The 20,276-nt window shown below is 46.3% G+C and overlaps 1 protein-coding gene across 1 annotated transcript; it reads left to right on the top strand.

Moving 5' to 3' along the window:
• Positions 1–8,591: 8,591 nt before the first annotated feature.
• On the top strand, positions 8,592–13,328 carry Acot6 (acyl-CoA thioesterase 6). The gene is made up of 3 exons (XM_042692606.1): positions 8,592–9,153; positions 10,128–10,330; positions 11,908–13,328. The coding sequence occupies exons 1-3, from the start codon at positions 8,676–8,678 to the stop codon at positions 12,526–12,528; spliced, it is 1,302 nt and encodes a 433-aa protein (XP_042548540.1). The 5' UTR covers positions 8,592–8,675; the 3' UTR covers positions 12,529–13,328.
• The last annotated feature ends 6,948 nt before the right edge of the window (positions 13,329–20,276 follow it).

Here is a 20,276-nt window from a genome sequence, read left to right as displayed (position 1 = left end):
TTTATTGCAAGCTCGAGCTTGGTCTCCCCCGCCCCCAGCCCCCGCTGTGTACAATGCAGCAGCCCATGATGCTGAGAGGCCCCGAGCCCAGGGTTACAGCACTTTTTATACATTTTTTAGGGAAGGCAGGGGCTTTGCATACATCATAACTTCTTGTAACAAATGACTACAAACCGCGGGAAAATCATAAAACAACTCTATAGTATGATTGGCGCACTACAAAGCAGGAAAGGACCAGAAACAAGTTGTGGGTTAGATCAAGGGGGCTGATGTACTTTAAACTGGTTGGCTTGCACCACAGGGGAGTCTCAAGAGGACAGGTGCTAAACTGCAGGGTGTCTGCTTTAGATAATGGTCACCAGACCCTAGGAGGGGCTGTTCTGGAATTTCAGCTATTGTAATTCCAGGCATTGGGGCTGAAGTGGGTCAAGGGTTAAGTTGCAGGACTGAGATGGGAGTCTTAAGTGAAATGGAGTTGCTTAAGTTTCTCATTCCCTCCTCTTCTAAAGCCTCAGGGGCCAATCATGGTCCCCTTGTTAGCACAATCTTTTATATTTACAGTTTGGTATTGGGATCTCAGAACTAATAGATGGGCTGCGCTGATCTTTTTCTTTTACAAAGGACACCAGTCTGTTGAGTATACAAGGTCCAATTGTGAGTAACAAAATTAACAGTACCAAAGGCCCTTACATTTTTCCACCAGGCCTGACTCTGTATATCACAACTAACTTAATTTTATATCAGCTGTACTCGTAAACTCCAATGTTAAGACATACTCATACCGGGCTGGGAAGGTGGCTCAGTGGTAGAGTGCTTGCCTTGTATGCTCGAGGCCCTGGATTCGATTCCTCAGCACCACATAAGCAAAAAGAAAAAAAAACAGAAGTGGCTGAAAAAAACAGAAGTGGCCGTGTGGCTCAAGTGGTAGAGTGCTAGCCTTGAGCTGAAGAGCCGAGGGACAGCACCCAGGCCCAGAGTTCAGGCCCCACGACTGGACCCCCCCCCCCCCAAAAAAAAAGACATACTCAATGTAAGGTCCGCTCCTGGATGGCTAGCAGACTCCACCCTCCTCGCAGCAAAGTCTCCACCCAGTACCTGCGTTACCTAGGCAACTGGGACACCTGGAAGAGGTCACATCTGCATCCGCTGAGGTCACATCTGAATTTGATGTGGCCACACCTTTCTCCGCCCATACCCTACATAAGGCCTAGCCCAGGCCCAGACGCTCTCTTGCTCTTGCTCTTCTAGCTTTCTTGCTTTTTCTCTCTGTTCGTTTCTAGCTCTTGCTCTTCTAGCTCTCTTGCTCTTGCTCTTCTTTTCTAGCTCTCTCTGCTCTCTCTCTGCTCTAGCTCTTTCCTCTCTCTTTCCTAGCCACGTGGAGTGCCAACCTTGCCTGGTCCCAGCAGGTCTACTGAATAAACCTACCCCTTACCTGAATACCACGTGCGTGCTGGTGCTGTTCTTACTCGGTTACCTCTTTTTAAAAACCTAACACTCATACCATTTGCTACATACTTAAACTTTCTGAGGTTTGTCTCCTTTACAAACATTTTAAGACAATCCTTTTTAAATCCTTTTTTATTCAGAGGATACCAATTTTTTCCCCCAATTCCTTTCCCAAGGCTTTCTTTACTACCCTCTTCTTTACAATTCCTTGAGCTTCTTTGTGGCTAGAGTTCAAAACTGCTCAATTTCCCTTTGTCTTGTGGAACCAAGTTATCTCAGAACAGCCTTAAGGCACCACGGATGCATAAGCTTGCTAGACTTTAAGGCTAAGAGTAGGGCTGGGTCTCATTTACCACCTCCATTAATTAAAAAAAAAAATCTCTTCTTTATCTTTAACCCTCACCGGGGAGGAAGCAGATTATTACCATACCATACCAGAGCCAAACTAGGCTGTGACCCTGAAGTGCCTAAGGCAGGCCAGTGATATCCTTGCCCCCAATACCTACTGTGGGAGCAGAGAGGGTTTCTGGATATCACCAAAAGAATGTCCCACAAGATCTTAATTTTAGCAGCTTTCAACAGGGAAGCAGTCTCAGGTGATGGAATCAGGCAGGAGTTCAGTCTACTTTTACCATGGTGAAGGTGGTCTTGGTGATGATGTAGATTTCCTCCAGGTGACTGTTGGGCTGTCATTGAGCTTTACCCTTTAGGGTGTGCAGCAGCAGCAGCAGCAGCAGCAGCAGGGTCTCTCAGTGGCTCCAAGCGACTGTCACACCTCATGCTGGGCTGCAAATTCCTACACAGACTGGTTAAGGATACAAGTAATACATAGGCTTGGCAGGCTGTGACCCCACTAGTTTTTAAGACTATTTAAACAATAGCCCAGGACAATTTACCAAGATGACAACTTTTTAAACTAGATAGTTCTTTTAATAAGGCTAGGATTTTTCAGGCAGATATAGAGGGCTCAGGCCTGTACTAATATTTTCCATGCCTTTTCCTTCTGTCTATTTTGCCTTTTTTTTTTTTTTTAATTGACTCTGGTCCTTGTTCTTAAAAGGGGAAGATGGGCGATGATTCATCTTCTGAAAATTCTTCAAGCGGGATCAGGGGTGTTGATCCTACCTAGCCAGGAACCTATAACCCTAGCCTAATTTACAAAGAGAGGTTACCAGGGTTGAATGTCATTAAGAACAATATTTTAACTTTTGACAAATGCACAAACCTTTTCTCTAGCTACAGCAGTGTAGCTTGTTTAGCACTCTGGTTTGCAAAAACATCTTTCTGGATGGCTTAGGAATGTGATCTCTAATGATCCTAACAATGCCTAAGTTACCTATGTAGACCTTCAAGCAGATATCAGTAGAAAACACACACTCAGGTTTACAAAAACTTTTTTCCTGAGCAGATGAATTTCATGTAGCTGGTGTCAGCTCAAAAGTTACTGCCAATTAGAATTTTTGGCACATATAGAGGTTGGGATTTAAACTATCCCCCATATTTTATAACTTTAGCTTTTTTACTACTATCACAGAGGATGGCAAGTTCCTGTCCCTTACAAGGTAGATAGTCATGGACATTAGGCATGCTTATAAACTATCTTCCCATGACCTCCTGGCTCTAACCAATTCTTGAAGGGCCATGCACAAATGACTCTAGGATCTGACATTTCTGCCATCCAAGCAATGGCTTACTGCCTCTGGATCTCCTCTACTGCTCTTGTCCCAGGAGTGTCTTCTCTACACTGGGATAAATGCCTCATTGGCATTTCCCTTAGCTGGTCGCTGGACTTGAATTTGGGGCCTGAGCGCTGTCCCTCAGCTCAAGGCTAGTGTAAGGTCCGCTCCTGGATGGCTAGCAGACTTCACCCTCCTCTCCTGGATGGCTAGCAGACTCCACCCTCCTTGCAGCAAAGTCTCCACCCAGTACCTGTGTTACCTAGGCAACTGGGACACCTGGAAGAGGTCACATCTGCATCCCTGAGGTCACATCTGAATTTGATGTGGTCACACCTTTCCCCGCCCATACCCTAGATGAGGGCTAGCGCAGGCCCAGGCGCTCTCTGTTCGTTTCTAGCTCTCTGCTCTTTCTGTTCTATTCTAGCTCTTTCTCTGTTCTTTTCTGCTCTCTCTCTCTCCTCTCTTCCCCTCTCTCGCTGCTCTTTTCTAGCTCTCTCTGCTCTCTGCTCTTTTCTAGCTCTCTGTTCTCTCTCTTTCCTCTCTTTCTTCTTTCTTTTGCCAGCCACGTGGAGTGCCAACCTTGCCTGGTCCTAGCAGGTCTACTGAATAAACCTACCCCTTACCTGAATACCAGGTGCATGGTGCAGTTCTTACTCCGCTACCTCTTTTTAAAAACCTAACAGCTAGCACTCTGCCACTTTGAGTCCCAAAGCAACTCTGCTTGCTCTTTCAGCACTCTGCTGGCTGAGTAGAGGTGACAGTTTCACAGGGACCTTTTTCTGCCCGGGGTGGCTTTGAACCAGTTTGAAGATCAATGAGTCTTATAAAAGACCACTTTACTCCAATTAAAAGCAACAAAGTGGTCAACATAGAAGTAGCTTTTAAGCTTGCTCTTACCTGAAACTTATTTGTGTTTTTTTTTTTTTTGGTCTGGTTGTGGGGCCTGAACTCTGGGCCTGGGCGCTGTCCCTCAGCTCTTCAGCTCAAGGCTAGCACTCTACCACCTGAGCCACAGCGCCACTTCCAGCTTTTTTCTTTTTGCTTATGTGGTGCTGAGGACTCGAACCCAGGGCCTCATGCATGCAAGGCAAGCACTCTACCACTAAGCCACCTTCCCAGCCCACTTACCTGAAACTTATTAAGAGCCAAAGTTACATCTGACAAACTTGTAAGAATCCTTTGTGCTTTGTTCTGGGCTTGCTGAAAACTTAAAAAACCTATAAGAGCAAACTGGAATAGCAATTATTTTGGTAATCCTAATTTTTTCTTTGTGCACTTTGAGGCAAATGTTAAGAACAATTTTACTTTTCAACTTTATATCCAAAAATCCATTTCTAATTTTTTAATCTCCTTTAATACTTTATACTTTAGTTTTAATTTGTGTTTTGAAAAGATCCCTTGAAATCTTGAGGCCAAATATCACTCATTGTCTCTTGGCTGCTTGTTTTAAAACAGATACACATTAAAACTTTTAAACTCAAATGACAATTTTTCCTTAATGCAAGAATTACAATCACCATCACTGTACGAAGACTTAACACCTTTATGACTTTTAAAAATATATCCTACTTGTAGAACATCATTGAAAGCAAGTCACATTATACAAATAAGCTTTTTAACCCTCTTTTTAAGGCCTATTTAATTTTAACACATCCAAGGGGCAGTTTTAGCAATACTACTCAGATCATCACATCACTAATTTTAACCATCATGTTTCCAGTGTCTATCTGCAGGGAAAAGGGACAGAACAATGATGGGCCACTCAGCCCCTCCTATGGAATGGGCACGCACCCAATCCGACTCTTTAGGGTTAGATAAACTGCGTTTGTGCCAGCTTGCCCTCTTTCACCATGCGTGGACTCCTCCCAGGGCCTGTCTCACCATCTGTGAACCTCCCTCCCCAGGGCCTGTCCCACCATCTGTGAACCGCCCCCCCAGGGCCTGTCCCACCATGCATGACCACCTGAACTGCCTGCTCACCCCTCACCCCTAAAGATAGGTCTTCTGTTGGCTTCTAAGTTTTTTTTTTCCTTTCTTTTCTCTTGGTTCTTGAATGAAATACACTTTTAGACAGACAGAACAAGTAACATCTTTGACAGTGTTAAACTAACCTTTACACTTAAATTTCTAGTATTTATCCCCAAATTTTAATCCAGGGAACTAAATCCCAAACAGCCAATGCATTTTTGTTAAGCCAGATAACCTTATTACAGTATTAACAGCCTTATGCATTTAAAAATATTAGATTTTAAAATACCAGATTTTCTAATTTTTAAGTTAAAGAATCCTTAAAATGCCTTTTAAAATAATGTGAAAGTTCTTTAAAAATTTTTTGGTAATGTCCAAACTCAGAACCTTTTAAATTTGACACTTAAACTCACCCCATTGTTACAGCATGCTAACAATTCTTATCTCAAACATGTTCACAAACATACAAAACACTCATACAGATCTTAAAGCACGCAAAAAGCAAAATCAGTTGTACATACATTTTTCTAAAGTTTTTAAACAAAAATTTAAGATAGTATTTCTTTTAAACTAAGTACCTTTGTTGAGCTTCATTTTCCCAGAGCTTGCTTATTTAGCCAGGCAATTCACCAATGGGTCTTTTGAATCCCTTCTGTTGGAGGAGGGCTGGGGAGGGGATCACCTGAAACTAAACTGGCCTGATTTTTTTTTTAATCCAATTTTTAAACAAGAGCACTTTTCAAATTGTTACATTGTCAGGACTAGCTGAAGAGTCCAAACCAGGCACACAGCCTTCTACACCCTCACCGATGGCAGCCTCCACTAGGAGAAAATGCAGCCTGAGGCGTGAAGGGAACCAAACTAGCCCAGCAACCTTCCACGCCTCACAGGGAGGGGGGCATAGCAGGTCTGTGACTGAGCCCAGCCGGAGGCTGGAACTTTTATTCCCACAGAGATGTTCAAATAAATAACAAAAACACAAATAAAAAAACCAAGGATCCACATTTAAAACTGGTACCAATTCTAAAACAGAACTAGACAAGACAACCAAAGGCTGAGTTGGGGACTAATGGGCCCCCAGTTTATCTCTACCAGAACTCTGCTGTTTTCATTCAGCAAGCTGAATCTAGAGTCTGCTGAGTGAGCCTGCCACTCTCACTCAGACCTTCCCTACCCCAGGAAACATAGAACAGAAAACACACCGAAGTAAACAAGACAGACAAGTGGCCACAAAGACAAAATCAGGTCTCAGTGAATGGGGCGACATCTCAAATCCACTTACCAGGCAACTCAAACCCCCTCTACTCATTCCAGAGGATTTTTCTTTTAGATTCCTGCAAATGTTGACCCAGGGGCCTTCCAAGGCGGAGGAGAATTCCCAGTCATCTTGGGTAAGAGAAAGAAGTCCCTAGTGGCCGTCCCCTCAGACTGACAGGTTCTCCCCCGTGCTCAGACCCCCTGAGCCAAGGAAGGCCTGAGGCTGAGATCTTGCTGGGGCCACTTGCAGTGGCCAGTGACAGTTTCATAATTGACAAAGAAGCAAGTACAAAATCAGAACCAGCAGGGTATTAGAAGAATTTCACCAAGTCTCTCCAGCCCTTTTTTACATGCACATGTAGTCAGGCCAACTAAAATGTCCAGCACTAATCTAGCAAACAAACAGGAATAAGCAATTTATAAAATCAAGGTTATGACACACAAAAAAACAGCAAATGCCGTGCATTATTAACCTGCAAGAGTCAGGGGAGGGAGAGGACAGGACGATGGAAATAAGCACAAATTTTCCGGGGGGGAGACTGGTCTGGTTAGTTTCCTGCGGAAAATCAAAAGTAAATATCATGAACAGTGGTCTCAGGGCAAGGAAGAAACATAATTTCGACAGATAATGACACGAAATGAAAGCGCTGTGCGGTGTGGAAAGTCAAGCAGGTGCCGGAGAAAATCTATCTCCAGCAGACAACAATCCACTCAGATGTGGCCACTCCGGTTCAGGTGTGGAAAGTCAAGCAGGTGCCAGAGAAAAATCTCCAGCAGATAACAATCCACTCAGATGAGGGAACGGGGACGTTTCCCACAGACCCGCGTCGGCAGCCTTACAGTGCATCCACCAAGATCCTTTGCCGACCAGACAGACACCTAGGTTTTCAGATTCAGACAGACAGAATGGCAATGCCTCAGACTTACCGGCCAGGTTTCTCACGACTCCTTGGTTAAGGTGTCTGGGTGGGCTTGGGGGGGATTCCTGGCCAACGCACCAAATGTAAAGCCGAATTCGGAAATCCTTAACCCAAAAGACCACCAGAGACCATCACCAATGTAAAAGCAAAGGGGTCTTTATTGCAAGCTTGAGCTTGATTCCCTCCCCCCCCCCCCCCCAAATGGCAGCAGCCCATGACGCTGAGAGGCCCCGAGCCCAGGGTTACAGCACTTTTTATACATTTTTTAGGGAAGGCAGGGGCTTTGCATACATCATAACTTCTTGTAACAAATGACTACAAACCGCGGGAAAATCATAAAACAACTCTATAGTATGATTGGCGCACTACAAAGCAGGAAAGGGCCAGAAACAAGTTGGTTAGATCAAGGGGGCTGATGTACTTTAAACTGGTTGGCTTGCACCACAGGGGAGTCTCAAGAGGATAGGTGCTAAACTGCAGGGTGTCTGCTTTAGATAATGCTCACCAGACCCTAGAAGGGGCTGTTCTGGAATTTCAGCTATTGTAATTCCAGGCATTGGGGCTGAAGTGGGTCAAGGGTTAAGTTGCAGAACTGAGTTGGGAGTCTTAAGTGAAATGGAGTTGCTTAGGTTCCTCACTAGCACTCTCCAATTGAGTTCCTTCTCCCTTCTTAAATCTGTGCTTATTTTATTAGGTCACAAAAACTTGTCCATCCATTTCTGCCCCTAGTCAACCAGCCTGGCTGGCGAATGCCTGTCCTCATTCAACAGTATGTGCTGTCAGTGCAGGAACTTGCCATTCTCAAAGCCTATCTAAGCTCTCCAAGGACAATAGTAGCCCCGGGACATGGGGGGAAGGAAGGATTACTTTTCATCCACACAAGTTTGTGGTTAAATTCCTGGATTTGGGTTGGACAACAGATATAATTCAAGACAGCATGAATTTGTAACATTTAAATGAGTTAAGAGCTGAAGCCAGTCACACACTTGCAATCTCAGCATTTGGGAGGCTAGAACAGGAAGATTGAAAAATTGAAGCTAGTCCAGGCTGCCTAGTGAGACCATATCTGAGGGGGGGGGAAGGAGGGAGAGAGAGAAAAAAAAGTCTGGAACCATAAGCGTTGACTTTGATTTAGTATTTTGGTTTTGGAGGAAGGATATGGGTAGCAGCTGAAAGTAGAGGGAGGGAGGGAGGGAGATCGCTTTCGCAATCATCACGTGCTCTCTGCGCTCCTTCAGCTCCGAATTAATCATTAGTCCGAGCAGATCACCTCTCCACCCTGCAATCCTCCACAGCGCGCCAGCGGCTCCCAGTAGAAGGGCAGAAGCAGAAGAGTCAGTGGTGACTGAATTCCCCTAATCAGATCCATCCAACCAGTATATTCTGATTTGGGACCCTGGTCTGCATGGCGGCGGCCACGGTGGTGGTGGAGCCCGCGGGCCGCGTGTGCTGGGACGAGCCGGTGCGCATCGCCGTGCACGGCCTGGCCCCCGAGCAGCCCGTGGCGCTGCGCGCGTCCCTGCGCGACGAGAAGGGCGCGCTCTTCCGGGCCCACGCGCGCTACCGCGCCGACGCCCGCGGCCAGCTGGACCTGCAGCGCGCGCCCGCGCTGGGCGGCAGCTTCGCGGGGCTCGAGCCCATGGGGCTCGTCTGGGCCCTGCAGCCCGACAGGCCCTTCTGGCGCTTGCTCAAGCGGGACGTGCAGACGCCCTTGCTGCTGGAGCTGGAGGTGCTGGACGGCCGCGAGCCCGCCGGGCCCGGCGAGCCCGAGGGCGGGCGCGTGCTGGCGCGGGCGGTGCACGAGCGGCACTTCATGGCGGCCGGGGTGCGGCGGGTGCCGGTGCGCGAGGGCCGGGTGCGGGCCACCCTCTTCCTGCCGCCAGGTGAGCCGCCGCTACCCAGAGCCTGACTTGCTCCCTAGGTCTGGTCTCGTCCCAGGTCTTTGATTTAGCCTGCTAACCACGTGATCATGGAACGTCTAAACTCCCCCTTCCACGCCCCCCGGGTCCCTCCACCCCTCCCCGTGGCTCGAACTTGAACTCCCTGGGAGTTCTCTCTGGTATGCGCGCTTCTGGCTGGCTCTCTACCATAGGCCAACTCCTCCAGCAGAGCGATAAAGTCTTCCGGACTTTCCTAGGTGGATTTGCTTGCATCCGCGGAGCCTCTGATCTCAGCCTTGCGAATAGCTAGAATCGCAGGTGTGAACCACCAGAGCCCCCCACGTCTGGCGTTCTTTCTTCCGTGTGTGTATTGGCACCAGGGCTTGAAGTTAGGGCCTCTCACGCTTGGCTTTTTTGGCTCGCTGGCATGGCCAAAAGTTTGGCAGATTTAGTGTGGGTGTTCTTTAAGAAAGGCAGACATTTGACAGTTGTCAGGTAGATACTGCTTTTTGAGAAAAATGAGAAAGAAAAGTTGGTGGGAATGTACATCTTATATGTTATTTCTATATATGTGCATTTATAGTATTGTTTATGCAAGTATATGACAAAAATCAGAAATTAAGCTCTTTTATTTATTGTCCTCTGTCTCTGTAGGTTTGTTTTTATTTTGTTGATCATGGGGCTTAAACTCAGGGCCTGGATGCTGTCCCTGAGCTCTTTCACTCAAAGTTCGCACTCTACCACCTTGATCCACAGCACCACTTCCTCTGTAGGTTATTAAAACCAAAAATTAAAATAGAATCCTTTTTCCCTATTTTCCCCCTGCTGACTGCCAAAATCTCAAACTCAGAACATCTCCCTTCCCTTTTCTTCCTTTCCCTTCCCTTCCCCTTTCTTTCTCTCTTTCCACAGTTAGTTGGCTCTGTTTCAGAATGATATTTGGGAGCCTAAAGCTTCCCATGATTTGTTTTCTGCAGGTGAGGGGTGTTTTGCAGGGATCATTGATCTGTTTGGAAGCAGCGGTGGTCTCTGTGAATACAGAGCCAGCCTCCTGGCGGGACATGGTTTTGCTGTGCTTGCCCTGGCTTATTTCAGATATGAAGACCTCCCTGAGTATTTGAGTGACGTGTGCCTGGAATACTTTGAAGAAGCTGTGGGTTTTATGCTGCAACATCCAAAGGTGAGTCCCAGTGTTTTCCTAAATGGAATAGTAGTGAACACAGGGCTGGACCCAAAAGCCTTACTAGGACATACAAGGAAACACAAAGGCTCTTTGTAAGGTTACTATTTATTATTACTAGTTAATAATTCTAGTTACTAGAACTGGAAAGTTGGCTCAGTGGTAGAGTGCTTGCCTCGCAGGCATGAGGCCCTGGATTCGATTCCTCAGCACCACATAAGCAGAAAAAATCCAGAAATGGCTCCATGGCTCAAGTGGTAGAGCGCTAGCCTTGAGCTGAAAAGCTGAGGGACAGCGCCCAGGCCCAGAGTTGAGCCCCCATGACCAACCAAAAAAAAAAATTCTAGTTACTAGTTATGATTTCATTTCCAACTGTCTCTAAAGACTTGAATATTTTAGTTCCCTTTGTGACTATTTGTTGTCATTCAAAGAGTACTGAACTAAGTCAGTACTAACCCAGCGTTCTGGTTCTATCTCTTACCATCCTGAATAAGGCAGGTGCCCTCTCGAAGATTTAATTTTTCTCATTTATAATGCTAATGTTAAAGTGTAGATGGAATAGTCTAAAAACACGTTTTTGAGGCAATTGGTGACATTTGAATAGGAGTAGTGTATTTGATGGTATTAAGGAATCATTATTCATGCTAAGTGTGATAAGTAGCGTTATGCTTTTGTAAAGAAAGTCTGAGAGGAAAGTCTGGGTGCTGTCCCTGAGCTCTTTTGCTCTACCACTTTGAGCCACAGCTCTGCTTCTGGTTTTTGAGTAGTGATAAGAGTCTCACAGCAACTTTCCTACCAGGCTGGCTTGTAACCGCAATCCTCAGATCTCAACCCTTGAGTAGGTAGGATTATAGGCATGAGCCACCAGTGCCCAGCCTGTGCCACATTTCAATACAGAACTCCAGTGAGTCCTAAGGTTTTAAATTGGAGCCAATCTTGTAAAATTTTATGGTATTATACTTATCAAGGTAAGGGGGGGACAAAGAATATATTTAACAGTTTTCATTTGGTTTAGGTATAAGGTCCTCCCTGTATATATATTAGGAGATGGCCTATATACTAGGAAATCAATAGAAGATACACTTGGACTTTGTATATTGTTGCCTAAAGAAGGGAAGCAAGGGGCTGGGAAGGTGGCTCAGTGGTAGAGTGCTTGCCTTGCATGCCTGAGGCCCTGGGTTCGATTCCTCAGCACCACATAAGCAAAAAGAAAAAAAGCCGGAAGTAGTGCTGTGGCTCAAGTGGTAGAGCGCTAGCCTTGAGCTGAAGAGCTGAGGGACAGCGCCCAGGCCCAGAGTTCAGGCCCCAGGGCCTGAGGCCCTGGGTTCGATTCCTCAGCACCACATAAGCAAAAAGAAAAAAAGCCGGAAGTGGTGCTGTGGCTCAAGTGGTAGAGCGCTAGCCTTGAGCTGAAGAGCTGAGGGACAGCGCCCAGGCCCAGAGTTCAGGCCCCACGACCGGACCCAAAAACAAACAGAAGGGAAGCAAGTTATATTTGAGAAAACTACTGAGAGAATGTAAAAATCACCATTTACCTATGGATTCTGGGCTTATTCTCCTCCCCCATTTCTCCTCAGGTGAAAGGCCCTAGCATTGGGCTTCTTGGCTTCTCCAAAGGAGGTGACCTGTGTCTTTCCATGGCTGCTTTCCTGAAGGACATCACAGCCACTGTACTTATCAATTCCTGTGTGGCCAACACTATAGTTCCTCTGCATTACAAGGATATGATCATTTCTGATCTTGGCACTGACTCCTTAAAACAAAAAACCACTGAGTCAGGCCTTTTGGATTTTGTAGATGTCTGGAATAATCCACTGGAGGAACCCAACCACGGAAGTCTCATTCCATTGGAAAAGGCCCAAGGGCCCTTTCTGTTTATTGTTGGTATGGATGATCATAACTGGAAGAGTGCATTCTATGCTCAAATAGCCTCTGAACGGTTACAAGCCCATGGAAAAGACAGACCCCAAATAATCTACTATCCAGAAACTGGTCATTGTATTGACCCACCTTATTTTCCTCCCTCCAGAGCCTCTGTGCATGCAGTGCTGGGTGAAGCAGTGTTCTATGGAGGAGAGCCAAAGGCTCACTCAAGGGCACAGGAAGATGCCTGGCTGAAGATTCAAACTTTTTTTCATAAACATCTCAATGGTAAAAAGTCTGTGAAGCATCCAGGTGCTGGTGGCTCACGCCTATAATCCTAGCCACTCCAGGAGTGAGATCTTCAAATCACAATTTGGACCCAGGCAGACAAATCCAAGAGAATCTTTAATAAACCAGAAAAAATCTGTAAGTAGAGGCATGGTTCAAGTGGTAGAGCACCAGCCATGAGTTAAAAAGCAAAGCAAGAGCAAGAGGTCCTGAGTTCAAGTCCCAAGATTGGTATACACACAAAAGATACCTTTATATGTGCATTCTTCATTGTGAAAAAGTGAAGTAATACAGATGAAAAAGCGTATTGGTTGGCATAGTAGCTCATGCCTATAATCCCAGCTACTTCACAAATAGAGATCAGGAGGATCTTGGTTGGAGGTCAGCCCAGGCAAAAAATTCACAAGATTCCCTACTCAATCAGTAAATGTTGGGTGTACGGACCTGTTACCCTAGCGGTGCAGGAAGCACTGACAGCATGGTCCGGACAAGCTCTCACATAAATGTGAGACCCTTTCCAAACAGAAAACAGAAAAAAGACATAAATGTGAATCATCATTTGAAAAATAACGAAAGCAAAAAGAGCTGTGGGTGTGGTTCACATGGAAGAGTGCCATGTGCCTGGCCCTACGTTCAAACTCCAGTACTGCCAAAAAAAAATTTTTTTTAAAGGACCTTTTTAATTCATTATCCAATTTCAGTCTCCTCTCAAAGGTAGTTACCATTACCAACTTGAAGTAGAACCATTTTTGGCATGAATGAATGGAAAAACATGGTTTTATTATCAAAGTTCAGTGCCTCTTCTAAACAAAAATAAATCCTTAAAGTTGTATTATGTAAGATTTTTTTTTTTTACAAACAAAATACACATTGTTCATACTTGTGTCAGGCTACAGGACAATAGAGGATTTTTTTTTTCCCTTCAGCTTTCTCAGTTAAAAAGCCAAATTTCTGGAAGTGGCGCTGTGGCTCAAGTGGTAGAGCACTTGCCTTGAGTGGAGAGCTGAGGGATAGCACCCAAGCCCAGAGTTCAAGCCCCATGATCCACAAAAAACAAAAAAATAAAAAAGCCAAATTTCTAGACCCCCATCCCAACTGGGCTTTATAGCATTCAAGTCAAGGAACTTTCTCTGCTCTAGTTTTTTTTTTGTCACATCTGCCATTTTAATACAGCTCAACTCAGTCATCTGAAACATTTAAATGTTAACCTCATCAGTCTTTCTTACAATGAAACAATTATTTCAAGGAAGGACATGAATTTGCCTGGCACAAGTGGCTTCCTTCAAGCCAGCTTAAGGGAATAGTGCCCTGTGGTGGCCAGGGAGGGTTTTAGTGAAGACAACTGGCACTTGTGTTTTGTTAGAAATCATGACTTCTCTTTCTTGATTATGACATCCTGACTCTTTGCGGTGGTTCCACCGTGGCTCCTCAGTGACATCATCTTGAAGTACTTTGTTGGGTGCTCCTCAGGCTCCTACGTTGTGACTATGTGGTGTTGTTTCCAGGCCTGGAATACCAGGCCCACATCAAAGCCACTACAGCCACAGCACTAGTAGTTTTAATTAAATTAGAAAGCTCCTGGGAGGAGCATAGGCCCTGGAGGACAGTTGCCTGGTGATGCACTGCCCCACCACAAGATGGCTATAGCCTCCATCTGGTCAGAGGCCTGGCTCTGGGAGACAACTTCACATGCATGGAACGCATGTGGCTCTGAACCCAGCATTTGCCAGATGCTAAATGACATGATTGCAAACAAAACAACCCAACTTCAAAGTGGAGGTAATAGTAATAGCACAACACTGCTGGCCTCTCACTATGGGCAGTACTGAGTTTTGATACTTGGCTACAAACAGGCTGGCTACAAGCGTGCTGCCCGCCCAGTGTCTTCCTGTGGCCCCAGGTACTAGAGGCCTTTTCTGGAGAGTATCTGGCCTCCTTATGGATGGTTTGCTTTGGTAGTTAATAGGTCATCTGAAAACAAAGTAAGCGCCTTAATTGTTTAATTTTTTCCTCCCACATATTGTGGTGGAACATTCATTCTCCCTGGATGGTGGCTAGGATTTGACATTTTATCTGCTTGAACACCTCTCTTCTGCCAGCTGTCCACACTCCAAACCCCTACTGTGGCTTGGCAGTATATACCTTTCTTCTGTTATATACTAACCACAAAACTGCAGCAAAAGTTCCTAGCATTGAATGTCTTCCTATCTCTACTAAATGGAACTTTAATGTTCATTTCATTTTTCCTGTTACTATTTCTTGTTAAAAATGATTGGTAGTAGGGCTGGGAAGGTGGCTCAGTGGTAGAGTGCTTGCCTTGCATGCATGAGGTCCTTGGTTCAATTCCTCAGCACTATGTAAGCAGAAAAAGCTGGAAGTGGCACTGTGGCCCGAGTGGTAGGAAACTAGCCTTGAGCTGAAGAGCTGAGGGACAGTGCCCAGGCCCAGACTTCGGGCCCCACGACCAAAAAAAAAAAAAAAAAAAAGATAGGTAGTAGCCTGGTGCTGGTGGCTCACACCTGTAATCATGCTGAGATCTGAGGATTGTAGTTTGAAGCCAGGCAGGAAAGTCCATGAGACTTAACAGATGAGCTACCAAAAGTGGGAAAAGCTACCAAGCCCAAAGGTAGAGCTGTGGTTCAAGTGGTAGGGCACCAGCCTTGGGTAAAAAGCTTAAGGACAATATCTAGGCCCTGGGTTTAAGCCCCAGAACCAGAACAAAAAAATAAGATATCTCTTTAAGTCCCTGAGGCTCAACAATACTGATATAGATAGATAGGTGGGTAGATAGGTGGACAGACACAGACAGAGACAGACAGATAGATAGATAGATAGATAGATAGATAGATAGATAGATAGATAGATAGATAGATAGATACTGGTTTTTTATACTGGTTTAGTTACAGGCCAGTTAGTCGTGATCATTTTACTTTACTCAGAAATTGTAAATTGGCGAGGAGAGCTCCTCCAGTGGTAACAATCTTAGGTCACTGAGTGCCAAGAAATGGGGAGTCTTTTTTTTCTACCATTTGGAATTTTCTAGCATCACTCATGAGCCATGCAAAATTACCGAGACATGCAGCTGGCCACAGACAGCGCAGTGGAAGCATACATGTCTGTCCCGTTATGTACCAATTAATTCAGAAGATCTGCTAGGCCTTGGGCCAGGCGCATCCCCACAGCTGAGAGTGTCATACCCAGAGGCTTACTGCTGCAAACCCTGAGCTGATTTCTCTATGTGTTCATGTTGAAGGCTTATTGCTCTGGACTTTTACCACAGGGCCTTAGCACTTGACAGCTATTGTAATCTTGCTTCCAGCATCAGTGAGTAACAGACAGCAGTAAGTAGCAGGCAGTGCCAGCTAGTCCTACAGTTTCCTGAATGGGCCTTGGGTCCTGGTTGCTAGATCCACAGCAGCTACTGTCACATACAGCTCTTGGGGCTACAGTGCTGCAGCCCTCTGCCCTTGGCAGCTCACAGTGATATAGCTCTCAGGCATAGGGTCTGACACCCTTAGTCCATTAAAGAGTGCAGTTCTCTGGAATTTCAGCAAACAGGGGCCTGCTTCTTTACCTGGCTCTTCACAGACTCCTTCCATCAGCCTTGGCTTCCCACCCACTCTCACCTCTATTCCCATTGGCCTTCCTTACCCCTGCTGCCTCTGCTCCCCATCGTTTCTGCCCTTCATCCACTCTCTGGAACTCTTCAGCAACTCTGGGCCAGTGGCTACTGCCACTTCTGCCTCTAGCGCTGCTACTGAAGCGCTGCTACTGCTACTGACCCTGCCACCTCTTCCTTCCATTACTAGTTCATGAAAAAGATCAAAAGTAGGCCAGGTCATCTGAGAGAGCTTTTCTTTGGGCCTAATGTTGTAGCATCCAGGCAGCACAAAAGTGGTTTTTGAAAAACAATTCACTTTTCATGTTTTTTTTTTGGGGGGGGCAGGGGGGAGTCCTGGGCTTGAACTCAGGGCTTGAGCACTGTCCCTGAGATTCTTTTTCTCAAGGCTAGTACTCTAAACACTTGCACCACAGTGCCACTTTGGTTTTTTTTCTAAGCAGTTTTATTGGCATTAAGAGTCTTTCGGACTTTCCTCCTGAGGCTGGCCTCAAACCTTAATCCTCATATCTCAGCTTCCAGAGTAGCTAGGATTATAGGCAGGCCACCAGTGCCCAGGCCCACTTGTTATCTTTTTTTTTTTTTTTGGTCGGTTGTAGGGCTTGAACTCTGGACCTGAGCGCTGTCCCTCAGCTCTTCAGCTCAAGGCTAGAGCCCTACCACTTGAGCTACAGGGCCACTTCTGTTCAAGGCTAGCACTCTACCACTTAAGCCAGAGAGCCATTTCCGGTTTTCTGGTGGTTTATTGGAGATAAGAGTCTCACAGACTTTCTTGCCTGGGCTGGCTTTGAACCACGATCCTCAGATCTCAGCTTCCTGGGTAGCTAGGATTACAGGCGTGAGCCACTTGTGCCTGGCTGCTTTTTTTTTTTTTTTGTCAGTCATGGGTCCTGAACTCTGGGCCTGGGCACTGTCCCTCAGCTCTTCAAGCGCAAGGCTAGTGCTCTACCACTTGAGCCACAGCGCCACTTCCGGCTTTTTCTGCTTATGTGGTGCTGAGGAATTGAACCCAGGGCCTCATGCATGCAAGACAAGCATTCTACCACTGAGCTACCTTCCAGCTCCTGATTATTTTATTTGATGTGGTTCAATTACCGGTCTTCAAAATGAAATTTCTTATGTCAAAAATTAAGGTGGAGGGGCTGGGAAGGTGGCTCAGTGGTAGAGCGCTTGCCTTGCATGCATGAGGCCCTGGGTTCGATTCCTCAGCACCACATAAAAAAAAAGAAAGAAGACGGAAGTGGCGCTGTGGCTCAAGTGGTAGAGCGCTAGCCTTGAGCTGAAGAGCTGAGTGACAGCGTCCAGGCCCAGAGTTCAGGCCCCATGACCGGACCCCCCCAAAAAAAATTAAGGTGGAAATGGGCATGGGATCCCTTTCACCAAAACTGCACCCAAAGCTCCCACCTTTCCCAAAGCCAAACCAAAGACAAAGCATTGAAGGCCAAGAAGCATCCACAGACATAAAAAGAAGCTGCACATGTCACTCACCTTCTTGCAGCCCAAGATGTTGCAGCCCAAATATGCTCAGAAGAGCATCCGCTGGAGAAAACAAGCTTGACCACAGTGCCGCTTACCAGTTCCCTCATCCCTGAGTCAGCCATGAAGAAGGCAGAAGATAACACAGCGTCCATTGTGGATGTCAAGGGCAACAAGCAACAGATCAACCAGGCTGTGAAGACACTCTGTGACATTGATGTGGCCGAGTTCAATCCCCTAATCAAACCTGCTAGACACAAGAAGGCATCTGATCTGCTGGCTCCTGACCATGACCATTTGTATGTTGTCTACAAAATTGGCTAATTCAGCTGGGTGTCGGTGGCTCACGCCTATAATCCTAATTTCTCAGGAGGCTGAGATCTGAGGATCACAGTTCAAAGCCAGTCTAAGCAGGAAACTCCACCAGACTCTTGTCTCCAATAAACCACCAGAAAACCGGAAGTGGCACTGTGGCTCAAGTGGTAGAGTGCTCTCCTTTAGCTGAAGAGCTCAGGGATAGTGCCCAAGCCGAGTTCATTGCCCGCAACTGACAAAAAAATAAAAATAAATCTGCATTACGGGACAATCAGAAAATAGACCAGCAAGAAGGTTGTGCTAGTCAGCTTAGGGTGCTACTAACACTGAATGACTTTAATACAAAATTAATTTTCTCTCAGCTGTGAGATGCTGGAAGGCCAGGATCAAGGTGCTGATAGGGTTACTCTTTTTTTTTTTGGTTGGTTGTGGGTCTTGAACTCTGGGCCTGGGCGCTGTCCCTCAGCTCTTCAGCTCAAGGCGAGCGCTCTACCATTTGAGCTACAGCGCCACTTCCGGTTTTCTGGTGGTTTATTGGAGATAGGAGTCTCACAGTCTCTCCTGCCCGGGCTGGCTTTGAACCGCGATCCTCAGATCTCAGCCTCCTGAGTAGCTAGGATTACAGGCGTGAGCCACCAGCGCCCGGCTTGATAGGGTTACTCTTAAGTGAGCTCTGTGTGACTTTGCTCCTGTGCTGGTGCTCCTGGTGTCTCTTACCCCTCTGATCAGGACATCAGTCCTGTTGGCTCATGGCCTCACCGTTATAGGCTTACAGGCCTTCATGGCCACGTCTCCTTGTATTGTCACAGTGGAGGATAGGATTGATAAGCATAGATTTCTGTCCATCACAACCATTATCCTATTTTTTTTGTTGTTGTTGTTGTTGGTCATGGAGGTGGAACTCTGGGCCTGGGCGCTGTCTCTCAGCTCCCGGCTCGAGGCTAGTGCCCTACCACTTGAGCCACAGCGCCACTTCTGGCTTTTTTCTGCTTATGTGGTGCTGAGGAGGGGCCTCATGCAAGTGAGGCAAGCACTCTACCACTAAGCCAACTTCCCAGCCCACCATTTTCTTTTTGAGATACCTGTTTATGTATATAAGCATACATTTATGTGTTTGAGCAATCTTTTTTTTTTTGGGGGGGGGGGGTCCAGTCATGGGGCCTGAACTCTGGGCCTGGGCGCTGTCCCTCAGCTCTTCAGCTCAAGGCTAGCACTCTACCACTTGAGCTACAGCGCCACTTCCGGCTTTTTTCTTTTTGCCTATGTGATGCTGAGGAATCGAACCCAGGGCCTCATGCATGCAAGGCAAGCGCTCTACCACTGAGCCACCTTCCCAGCCCCAAAGAATTAGATCTTGGGTTTTTTTTTTTTTTTGCCAGTTGTGGGGCTTGAACTCTGGGCCTGGGTGCTGTCTCTCAGCTCTTTAGCTTAAAGCTAGCATTTTACCTCTTGAGCCATAGTACCACTTCTGGCTTTTTCTACTTATGTGGTTCTGAGGAATTGAACCCAGGGCCTTATGCATGAGAGGCAAGCACTCTACCACTGAGCCACCTTCCCAGTATGAGCAATCTTTTTAATATATTCTTTCAATGCCTATTCATTTCAACACTATGACATAATTCTCTTTTGTTCATCTTTGGGTTTCTATTTAAGCTTTGCATCTGTATATGACTATAGATATATGTGTGTGCTTGTGTATGTGTGTATGCACTTGATTGAATTTTTTTCAGGACAAAATACTAGAAATGGAACTTCCAGGCTGGTCACAAGAGATATGAGAATCCTTAATGCTATTGTCAACAGCCCTCCTTAGAAGGCTGTACCGAATTATTAACAGTAATAATATTTGCTTATCTCTATTCTCCACAGCCCTAGTAACTCTACAAAACACACACACACACAAACAGAATTACTAGCTAATTTTGGGGAAAATAAGTCCGTTATGTAAAACCAACATGTTGAGATATCTTGCGTGTGGAGCCAGGCTGTCGGGGATCTCAGGGTCTGGGGTTAGGAAATACGAGAAATCAGACCTTGTGTAGCGCTGGAGAATTTCAGAGGTGTTTTTTGTTTTTGTTTGTTTGTTTGTTTCTCCCCTTCGTCAATCTAGGAGAAAGGAATTTTAAAAGTTCCTTTAGGAGAAGGACAAAGGCCACGTTGGGGGAGGTCCCAGAGCTCAACTTTTGGCAGAAACTTCACTGGCGATCAGCTGGAGAGGCTTGCGCGGGGAGGGGATGGGGGAGACACATGCACACCCCCTGTCACTCCAGGCACGGAGGGCATCCGGCCTTTGAGCCACACGGCAGCCACGGGGAAGCAGGAGGCAGAGCCGGGAGGACCCCGCGGGAGGTCCCCCCCGTCCCACAATGCCCCGCTCGCGCCACC

This window comes from Dipodomys spectabilis, unplaced genomic scaffold (genome assembly GCF_019054845.1).
Source record: "Dipodomys spectabilis isolate Male_0828 unplaced genomic scaffold, ASM1905484v1 ptg000157l, whole genome shotgun sequence".
Taxonomy (NCBI): Eukaryota; Metazoa; Chordata; class Mammalia; order Rodentia; family Heteromyidae; genus Dipodomys; species Dipodomys spectabilis.
This window is presented reverse-complemented; position numbering and strand designations above follow the sequence as displayed.